The sequence below is a fragment of the Crocuta crocuta genome, unplaced genomic scaffold, assembly GCF_008692635.1.
Source record: "Crocuta crocuta isolate KB4526 unplaced genomic scaffold, BGI_CrCroc_1.0 scaffold26, whole genome shotgun sequence".
Lineage (NCBI taxonomy): Eukaryota > Metazoa > Chordata > Mammalia > Carnivora > Hyaenidae > Crocuta > Crocuta crocuta.
Genome location: NW_027532249.1, coordinates 16,902,586 through 16,914,134, shown reverse-complemented (window position 1 = coordinate 16,914,134; position 11,549 = coordinate 16,902,586). Strand labels below are relative to the sequence as shown.

The window sequence follows — 11,549 nt, the reverse complement described above, 5'->3', positions numbered from 1 at the left end:
ACTCTGGAAAACCACTTGTCATTTTTTTATAAAACTAAGCATGCATTTCCATATGACCCAGGAATTGTGCTCTTGAACATTTATTGCAAAAAAGGAAAACCCAGGTTCATGCAAGACCTGGTACACAAATGTTCACCAGCTTTCTCCGTAAGAGGCAAAAGCTAGAAATAATCCAAATGTCCTTCAACCAGTGAGTTGTTTACAGAGTGTGGTACATCCATATCATGGAAAACTATTCAGCAATAAAAAGCAAGTGACTACTGACATATGTGGCAACTTGGATGAACTGTAGGGGAATTATGCTGAATGAGAAAGGCCAAGATGAAATGATTATAATCAGAATTCTATTCATGTAACATTCTCAAAAGGACAAAATTATAGACATGGAGAAGAGAAGGTTCATGTTGCCAGAGGCTAGAGATGAGGAGGACTAGCATGCGGTGGCCTTGTGCTGAGGAAGAGCTGGGGACCTTGATTGTGGTGATGGTTACATGAACTTACACACTTGCTAAGTCTCATAAAACTACAAACACACACACACGTAAACATGCAAATGAGTGCAAGTAAAACTGTTTATATAAACTCTGTGGCTTGTAACAATCTCAATTTATTGGTTTTTGAAGATGTTACTGTTGGGGGAAACTCAGTAAAGGAAACTTCCCTGTGTTGTTTTAGGACTTCCTGAGTATCTATAATTTAAAAATAAAAAGTTTATGGGGCGCCTGGGTGGCTTAGTCGGTTAAGCGTCTGACTTTCCGACTTTCGCTTAGGTCATGATCTCGCGGTTTGTGGGTTCGAGCCCCGCGTCGGGCTCTGTGCTGACTGCCAGCTCGGAGCCTGGAGCCTGTTTCAGTCTGTGACTCCCTCTCTCTCTGACCCTCCCCTGCTCACGCTGTCTCTCTCTCCTAGAAATAAATAAAACATTTAAAAAAAAAAAAAAAGTTTAAAAAGAAAACAGTTACTTAAGCTCATAATTGAGGTACTATAATATGTCTTGTTTAACATTTATGTTTTATCAAAGCTAATTATTAGAAATCCATGTTTTAGAGGTGTGATTTTCCAGAAAAGATAGGGTATGCTGTTTGCATCAAATTAAGAAATGGGGTATATCTGTGTATGTTGTGTAAATATAGCACGACAGCTGTGGGGTGGGGGGCGCAACTGTATTACCTTACAACACTAAGATACTTTATTGTTACTGTAGGTCCATAAATACCTGCAAAGGCCATGCAAACGTGGTCATCAAGGGCACAGATTTTCCTTACAGTTCTTTCATCCTGAAGCTTGGCAACAGATTTCTTTTCTACTCCAAGCACAACTATATCAGTACCTCGGATTCCAACCTATCAAGTGATTAAAAAATATAATTAGCTGTTAGTTTTAATATTAAAATGAAGTTATTCTACCACATGACTTGTAGGAAAAGTCTTTTTCTTTTTTTTAATGTTTATTTTTATTTTTGAGAGAGAGAGAGAGTACACCAACAGGAAAGGGGCAGAGCGACAGGGAGACAAAGGATCAGAAGAGGGCTCCGTGTTGATAACAGAGATCCTGATGGGGGCCTTGAACCCACAAACTGTGAGATCATGACCTCAGTTGAAGACGGACGCTTAACTGACTGAGCCACCAAGGTGCCCTGGAAAAGGCTCTCTTAACCATTCAATAAAAATGAGAAAAGTTGACTTCTGAGAAAAAAGTTGTACAAGTACAGGATTATTGGAAGTCCATTCTCCAAACACAAAGTAAAGAACACAAACAGGAAGAAATTGGAAGAATATACCATCCATGCTGTTACTACATGAGTGTCCTAAGCTCATGCATTTGAAGAAGTACTAAGTAGACACAGAACAATTTTAACCAAAATGAAAGAAAATGCTGGGAATCCATGTGGATTTCTTATAGAATGGGCAATAGTAGTAGTGGTGGTAGTAGAAGTAGTTTAGAAAATTAAGCAGATAAAATTCTGAAAGCTCTTCCATGTATCTCACAATTTGGAGGGATAAGGCTTGGGGGACACAAGCAGCCAAGAAAAAGACCAAATGCCTTCACTCTAGTTCACTCATCAACAAAACCTTAATTCTAACATGAATTCAACAAGAAGAATCCCATTGTTTCTCTCTCTACCTCTTCCCTTGAGAGTGAAATGGGAAAGTCTAAAGAACAATGGGTAAGGATAGTAGTTCGCAAACTGGGTCTTCTGTGGAAACATGCCCATATCCTCAGGGGCTCAAGAGTACTATGAGAAGTTTTAATTTTGTATTATAATGGTAACTGAAATATTTCGATAATAGGTATTTGTGTTTACGACTGCCTTGTGGTCAAGTACGATATTAGTACTAACTATGCAAATAGGTGTGCTCTGAATTAGTATCATTGAAGTAGAAATATAGAACAGGTTAAATACAGAACTAGACCTGAGATTACATCTTTCAATTAAATAAAACTTAAGATAATTTATCAAGGCTTTTGCTCTTATTGCTTCCTCACTTCATTCCAGTCTGTCAATGTATCTAATAGGCCTTCCTCTAATCACGCTATTTAAAATAAACAACCCTTCCTCTACATTCCACCCCCGTCTGATAGACTCATGTTGAACTTGCGGGCAATGTGCCTTCTTACAGGCAATGTGCCTTCTTATCAAGCCATGGAACATTATAACAATATACCATGACTCAAGAAAATCACAATATTTCCCCAAAATTGTAATAAGTTGATTGATCGCCCCATACAATAAATTTTATAATTCACACCTAAAAATTTTGACTTAAAGCAATTAAAACTTCCAACACAGACTATCTAGAAAATGTTTATAATGAAAATCCTAATATCAAAGTCTTTTGGATGTGGGTAAAATTATTCTAAGAAAATTCCTAATCTCGGGGCACCTGAGTGGCTTAGTCGGTCGGGCATCCGACTTTAGCTTAGGTCATGATCTCATAGTTCATGGGTTCAAGCCTCATGTCAGGCTCTGCTGACAGCTCAGAGCCTGGAGCCTGCTTCAGATTCTGTGTCTCCCTCTCTCTCTCTGTCCCTCCCCCATTCACACTCTCTCTCAAAAATAAACATTAAAAAATATATTTAAAAAAAGAAAATTCCTAATCTCATTTTATAAAATCATATAGGGGCGCCTGGGTGGCTTAGTCGGTTAAGCGTCCGACTTTCGCCTAGGTCACGATCTCGCGGTTCGTGGGTTCGAGCCCCGCGTTGGGCTCTGTGCTGACTGCCAGCTCAGAGCCTGGAGCCTGTTTCAGAGTCTGTATCTCCCTCTCTCTCTGACCCTCCCCTGCTCATGATGTCTTTCTCTCTCTCTCCTAGAAATAAATAAAAATATTAAAAAAAAAAGTTACTGATGAGCAATTTAAAAAAAATCATATAAAAAATAATTAAGAATTTATTCAAGACATTAAAAAGGGAATGCAAATATTTAAGCTAAGCTTCATGGGAAAAATAAGAAAAAAAGCAGAAATTAATGATTAGGGAGAAAATTAAATTGATAAGTCATACCAAGAGATAGTTTTTAAAGGAATAATTAAGAGATGTCTCAGTTAATCTAGCCAAGAGGAACAAAGCATAAAAAATATATACAAGTATGAAAAAGCAAGAATTTAAAAATTATAACTAAGTTAATCAATGTGAAAACCTGAGTGAAAAGGATGGCAGACTAGAAAAATTAAAAACTGCCCATACTGACTCAAGAAAATATAGAACACACAGTCTCTAACAAACATGGAATAATTTCAAAAACAAGTGTCATGCCAAAAAGGTTCATGGATGAATTTTTCCTAATCTACTGTTGTGGGTAATTCCTGTGTTATTTAAATTATTCCATGGCACAAGTCAAAATGGAAACGTTACTGATTCTTTTTTTGGAAAGCTGCATAACAAGGTTAAAATCTGGCAAATATAATATTTTCTAAATAAAGAAGTACTAATGATTTTCACTTAGGAAAGTGATGTTAAAAATTCTAAACAAGATATTCACAAATAGAATCTACACACAAAGAAAAATAGTAACATACTATACACAATTATGGTTCATTCCAGGAATTTTAGGAGTATCAGTGAAAGTGAATCCTTTATTTATTTATTATTAATGTTTTTTATTTATTCCTGAGAGAGAGAAAGAGACAGCATGAGCAGGGGAGGGTCAGAGAGAGAGGGAAATACAGAATCTGAAACAGGCTCCAGGCTCCGAGCTAGCTGTCAGCACAGAGCCCCACGCGGGGCTCAAACCCACGAACCCTGAAATCATGACCTGAGCCGAAGCTGGATGCTCAACCGACTGAGCCACCCAGGTGCCCTGAAAGTGAATCTTTTAATAGAAATGTTACAGTGGAGAGTGAAGGTCTGTTATTTTTTCCCTTCTGATAACAAGAGCACTTTAATGGTTCTTGGAAAAATAAGGAGTCTTTAGCTGGAGCTGTAATGTAACTCAGCATAGTCAAAGAGTAAATCCTTAAAGTTTTACTGAAAGTGTTTGGAAGACAGGATAATTCTTTCTTTACCTACAACTAGAAGCCTGGAGCCTAGGACTGTTTAGGAGCTATTCTTAGTGAGGTCATGTCTGAGGGTGAAAGTAATATAAAGAGCAAGTAAGAGATGGACACAGAGATGGAAGAGAAGAGGAATGTAGGGAAAAAGAAAGAGAGACACACCAGTTCTAGGGATATTACTTAAGACCCTAGTAGCCATATAATTGAGCCCAAAAGGAAAGTTTACCCCTACCCCTCTGGGAAGGTTTACTTGATTTGGTACAGCTGACCCTTGAACAATGCAGGGGTTGGGGTGCCAACCTTACCACCTCGTGCAATTGAAAATCCATGTATAACTTTTGATTTCCCCAAAACTTAACTACTAATAGCCTATTGTTGACTGGCAGCCTTACTGATACCATAAAACAGTTGATTAAGACATATTTTGCATGTTATATATACGATATGCTCTATTCTTACAATAAAGCAAGCTAAAGAAAAGAAAACATTAAGAAAATCATAAGGAATGGGGTGCATGAGTCATTCAGCTGGTTGAGTGTCTGACTTCAGCTCAGGTGGTGATCTCACGGTTGGGTGAGTTCAAGCCCTGCATCAGGCACGCTGCTCAGTGCAGAACCTGCTTCGATCCTCTGTCCTTCCCCCTCCTCCTTCACCCACTGCCCCACTTGTGCTCCCTTTCTCTCTCTCAAAAGTAAACAAACATTAAAAAATCATAAGGAAGAGATATACATTTACAGTACTGTAAAAAGTTCGAGTCTAAGTGGACCCATGATGTTGAAATTCCTCCTAATTTTTTGCTTAAATCAAGGAGTTGGGTTTCTTTTATTTTCTAAAAATTTTTTGAAATGTTTATTTATTTTTGAGAGACAGAGAATCTGAAGCAAGCCCCAGGCTCTGAGTTGTTAGCACAGAGCCTGATACAGGGCTGGAACTCACAAACCATAAGAACATGACTTGAGCTAAACTCAACGGACTGAGCTACCCAGGTGCCCTGAGTTGGGGTTCTTATGCTTGAAACTAAAAGTCTTAACTGAAACAATTAAATAGTATAAACAATAAAAGCTACAAAACATTTGATAAAATTCAACATCCACACCTAGCTTAAAAACAACACTAGAAAAGCAGGAAGACTATTTGTGAAGACTATTTGATGACTTGTTAAAAAAGTATCACAAACTAGCAGCCAGTCATCTGAGAAAATGAGTCACCATCCATTCCACTGTTTAAGCCAAAACCCCAGTTGTTATCCTTTATAGTTCCTCCTCTCACACTATCCATTTCAAATCAATTACCTTGTTTTTGTCCATTTCACCCACAAAAGCTAACCAGTTCCCCATCACCATTCTAGTACAAGCAACCATCCTTTCTTGCCTGGACCACACACAACTACATAGCCTCATGGGCTTTCCCCTTTCTACTTTTGCTCCCCATCTCTCCATCTTCCCACCCCAACCCTGCACTCCTATCTAGACTTCACAAAGCTGCCAGTGTGAGCATTGAAAACATCAATAGGGTCAAGATTACTCTCCAGGTGAATGTCCTTCCACAGTACTTAGAAAATCTTTTCAAACTCTTTAGTCTTGCCTATAAAGCTGGACATGAACTAGCTCCTGCCTACCTATCCAACAGTATGTTATTGTTATTTACCAAGCTCCAGCCACATTACCGTTTTTCAAGACTTTTTCAAGCACAATTTTGTTTCCCTCCTCTGAATCTTCACATGTAATAATCACTCTGCCTGGAATGCTTCTCTTCCTATTTCAAGTCTTCATTTTAATTTCATCTCAATGAGTCCTTCTCTCTTTTTTTTAATTTTTTAAATGTTTTTATTTATTTCTGAGAGAGAGAGAGACAGTGTGAGCAGGGGAGTGTCAGAGAGAGAGGGAGACACAGAATATGAAACAGTCTCCAGGCTCTCAACTAGCTGTCAGCACAGAGCCCGATGTGGGGGGGCTTGAACCCACAAACTGCGAGATCATGACCTGAGCCGAAGTTGGACGCTTAACTGACTGAGCCACCCAGGCGCCCCTAAATGAGTCCTTCTCTATTATCCTTTACAATAACTTGTTCTGTTCTTACAACACATTTACAATTATTTATTTATTCATTATACTTGTGTTTCCAAATAGTAAAATCTCTGAGGGCAAGGAAGCAATCAGACAAATCTAGAAAGTGGGATGCTCTACTGAACAATTAACCCAGTCTCTTCAAAAAGTCAAAGCCAGAAAAAAAGAGGAGATGCTATTCATGAATAAAACAGAAACCTAAGGATAAGCAATGCATGGACTTTAGATTCAGATCTAAACACAATTACAAAAAGATATTTTGTGAGCAATAAGGAAAATCAGAATGTAAACGATTACAAAATAATGAGGAGTTTTTGTCAATTTCATCAGGAGTGACAATGATTTTGAGAAACTATTTTTTAGAGATGTATACTTAAATATTTATTTATGAAATATCTTCTTACATGAGATTTATTTTAAAATACTCCACTGAGAAATGATTTTCAACCTATACTTCACAGTCCATTAAAAAATTAACTCAAAATAGGTCATAAATTTAAACGTAAAATGCAAAACTATAAACTTTTAGGAAAAAACACAGGGAAAATTTTTGGGAACTAGGCAAAGGGTTCTTAGACTTGGCACCAAATAATAAGAACCATAAGAGGAAAAACTGTTAAATTGGGGTTCATCAAAATTATAAACTTTTGATTTATGAAATTCCATGGGAAGAGGATGAAAAGACAAGCTATAGACAGGGAGAAAACATTTGCAAACTCTATATCTGATGAAGTGCTAGATCTAGAATATATAGAGAATTGTTAAAACTCAACTGTAGAAAAGCCAATCTGGTTAGAAAATGGATAAAACTGAAAGACACTCCATGTTTATGGACTCAAAGAAGTACTGTTAATTTGTCCATACCACCCAAAGCAATCTACACATTTAATGCAGTCCCTATCAAAATATCAAAAGCATTTTTCATAGAGCTAAAACAAACAATCCTAAAATTTGTATGGAATCACAAAAGACCCTGAACAGCCAAAGCAACCTTGAAAAAGCAAAGCAAAGCTGGAGGCATCACAATTCTAGACTTCAAGTTATATTACAAAGCTATAGTGATCAAGGGGGTATAGCAGTGGCACAAAAACAGAGATATAGATCAATGGAACAGAATAGAAAAACCAGAAATGGACACACAACTATCTAGTATCTTCCATAAAGCAGGGAAGACCATCCAGTGGGAAAAAGACAGTCTCTTCAACAAACGGTGTTGGGAAAACTGGACAGCAACATGCAAAAGAATGAAACTGGACCACTTTCTTACACCATACAGAAAAATAAGTTCAAAATGGATTAAAGACCTAAATGTGAGACAGGTAACCATCAAAATCCTAGAGGAAAAAAGAGGCAACAACCTCTTTGACATGGGCTGTAGCAACTCCTTACTAGATACATTTCCTGAGGGGTGGGGAACAAAAGCAAAAATAACCTATCGGGACTTCATCAAGATAAAAAGCTTCTGCAGGCCAAAGGAAACAATCAACAAAACTGAAAGGCAACCTTCAGATGGGAGAAGATATTTGCAAATGACATATGTGATAAAAGGCTGGTATCCAAAATATACAAAGGACTTAAAAAACTCAACACCTCCAAAATAATCCCATTAAAAAATGAGCAGAAGGAAGACATGAATAGACATTTTTCCAAAGAAAACATACAGATGGCCAACAGACACATGAAAAGATGCTCAACATCACTCATCATCAGGGAAATATAAAATCAAATCTACAATGAAATATCACCTTACACCTGTCAAAATGGCTAAAGTTAACAACACGAGAAACACCAGGTGTTGGCGAGGATGCCAAGAAAGGGGAACTCTCTTACACTGTGGGTGGGAATGCAAACTGGTGCAGCCACTTTGGAGAACAGTATGGAGGTTGCCCAGAAAGTTAAAAATACAGCTACTCTATGATCCAGCAGTAGCACTACTAGGTACTTACCCAAAGAATAAAAAATACAAATTCAAAGGGATACATGTACTCTGATGTTTATAGGAGCATTATCTATAGTAGCCAAAATATGGAAGTGTTTATTGACTGATGAACAGATAAAGAAGACATGGCGTATATATACAATGGAATATTACTCAGCCATAATAAAGAATGAAGTCCTGCCATTTGCAATGACATGGATAGAGCTAGAGAGTACTATGCTAAGCAAAATAAGTCAGTCAGAGAAAGACAAATACTGTCTCATTTCACTCATATGTGTAATTTAAAAAACAAAACAGAAAAACATAGGCATAAAAAAAGAGAGGGACACTATAAAAACAGACTCTTAACTATACAGAACAAACAGGGTTGTTGGAAGAGAGGTCGGGGGTTGTTAAGTAGGCAATGGGGATTAAGGAGTGCACTTGTAATGAGCACGAGGTATTGCAGGTAAGTGATAAATCCTACACCTGAAACTAATACTATAATGTATGTTAACTGGATGGAATTTAATAAAAAAGTGAAAGAAGAAAAAGAAAATGGATAAAAGACTGAAAGACATTTCACTGAAGAAGATACACAAATGGTTGGGGTGCCTGGTTGGCTCAGTCGGTTAAGTGTCTGGCTTCAGCTCAGGTCATGATCTCGCGGTTTGTGGGTTCAAGCCCCATGTCAGGCTCTGTGCTGACAGCCAGCTCAGAGCCTGGAGGCTGTTTCAAATTCTGTATCTCCCACTCTCTCGGACCCTCCCCTGCTCATGCTGTCTCTCTCTCTCTCTCAGAAATAAATAAAACATTAAAAAACTAAAAAAAAAAAGATGATACACAAATGGCAAATGAGCACACAAAATCTGTTTGGTATCATTAGCCATTTAACTGCTAATTTAAAAATACAATGAGATATCATTATACACTTAACAGAATGAACAAAACAAAAAATAGTACCACCAAATGCTGGCAAGGATGTGTAGAAGCTGGATTACTCAGACACTGCTGGTGAGGATATAAAATGATACAGCTACTCTGGGAAATACTTTGGCAGTTTCTTATAAAACCAAACATGTAATTACCATACAATCTAGTAATTGCACTGTTGGGAGATTTATACCAGAGACATCAAAACTTATGTTTATGCAAAAAAACTGCTATAAATGTTGATAGCATATCTATAAATAACAGCTCCAAACTCTAAACAACCCAAATATTTTTCAGCAAGTGAATAAACACTGTGGTACATCCATACCATGGAATACTACTGGGCGATAACATGTTTATATATATAACACCTTAGAACAAGGGCAAAGGGGGGGGGAAAAGCAAATCCCAAAAGGTTTCATATTATAGAAGAGCATTTATATAATATTTTGACATGAAAAAATTTTAGAAACGGAGAACAGATGAGTGTTGCCAGGGATGAGGGCTATGGATAGGAGGGTGTGCAGGGCAGGCAGGGTAAGGAGGTGGGGGTGGTTATATAAGAGCATCATAAGGAATCCTTGTGGAGTTCAGATTATTCAGATTCTTGACTATGTTGGGGCACCTGGGTGGCTCAGTCAGTTAAGCATCTAACTCCTGATTTCAGCTCAGGTCATGATCTCACGGTTTGTGGATCGAGCCCCACATACGGCTCTGTGCTGACAGCATGGAGCCTGCTTGGGATTCTTTCTCTGCCTCCCTCTCTCTATGCCCCCCACGCCCACATCTNNNAGAACAAACAGGGTTGTTGGAAGAGAGGTCGGGGGTTGTTAAGTAGGCAATGGGGATTAAGGAGTGCACTTGTAATGAGCACGAGGTATTGCAGGTAAGTGATAAATCCTACACCTGAAACTAATACTATAATGTATGTTAACTGGATGGAATTTAATAAAAAAGTGAAAGAAGAAAAAGAAAATGGATAAAAGACTGAAAGACATTTCACTGAAGAAGATACACAAATGGTTGGGGTGCCTGGTTGGCTCAGTCGGTTAAGTGTCTGGCTTCAGCTCAGGTCATGATCTCGCGGTTTGTGGGTTCAAGCCCCATGTCAGGCTCTGTGCTGACAGCCAGCTCAGAGCCTGGAGGCTGTTTCAAATTCTGTATCTCCCACTCTCTCGGACCCTCCCCTGCTCATGCTGTCTCTCTCTCTCTCTCAGAAATAAATAAAACATTAAAAAATTAAAAAAAAAAAGATGATACACAAATGGCAAATGAGCACACAAAATCTGTTTGGTATCATTAGCCATTTAACTGCTAATTTAAAAATACAATGAGATATCATTATACACTTAACAGAATGAACAAAACAAAAAATAGTACCACCAAATGCTGGCAAGGATGTGTAGAAGCTGGATTACTCAGACACTGCTGGTGAGGATATAAAATGATACAGCTACTCTGGGAAATACTTTGGCAGTTTCTTATAAAACCAAACATGTAATTACCATACAATCTAGTAATTGCACTGTTGGGAGATTTATACCAGAGACATCAAAACTTATGTTTATGCAAAAAAACTGCTATAAATGTTGATAGCATATCTATAAATAACAGCTCCAAACTCTAAACAACCCAAATATTTTTCAGCAAGTGAATAAACACTGTGGTACATCCATACCATGGAATACTACTGGGCGATAACATGTTTATATATATAACACCTTAGAACAAGGGCAAAGGGGGGGGGAAAAGCAAATCCCAAAAGGTTTCATATTATAGAAGAGCATTTATATAATATTTTGACATGAAAAAATTTTAGAAACGGAGAACAGATGAGTGTTGCCAGGGATGAGGGCTATGGATAGGAGGGTGTGCAGGGCAGGCAGGGTAAGGAGGTGGGGGTGGTTATATAAGAGCATCATAAGGAATCCTTGTGGAGTTCAGATTATTCAGATTCTTGACTATGTTGGGGCACCTGGGTGGCTCAGTCAGTTAAGCATCTAACTCCTGATTTCAGCTCAGGTCATGATCTCACGGTTTGTGGATCGAGCCCCACATACGGCTCTGTGCTGACAGCATGGAGCCTGCTTGGGATTCTTTCTCTGCCTCCCTCTCTCTATGCCCCCCACGCCCACATCT

At 38.2% G+C, this 11,549-nt stretch overlaps 1 protein-coding gene across 1 annotated transcript in view; it reads right to left on the bottom strand.

The window, feature by feature from the left end:
• The window catches only part of PSMA8 (proteasome 20S subunit alpha 8), a 51,541-nt gene that overhangs the window by 33,747 nt on the left and 6,245 nt on the right, over positions 1 to 11,549 (bottom strand). Inside the window, exon 2 of the mRNA XM_077778173.1 lies at positions 1,217 to 1,343. Coding sequence (XP_077634299.1) covers positions 1,217 to 1,343 — 127 coding nt within the window. The remainder of the gene's footprint in view (positions 1 to 1,216; positions 1,344 to 11,549) is intronic.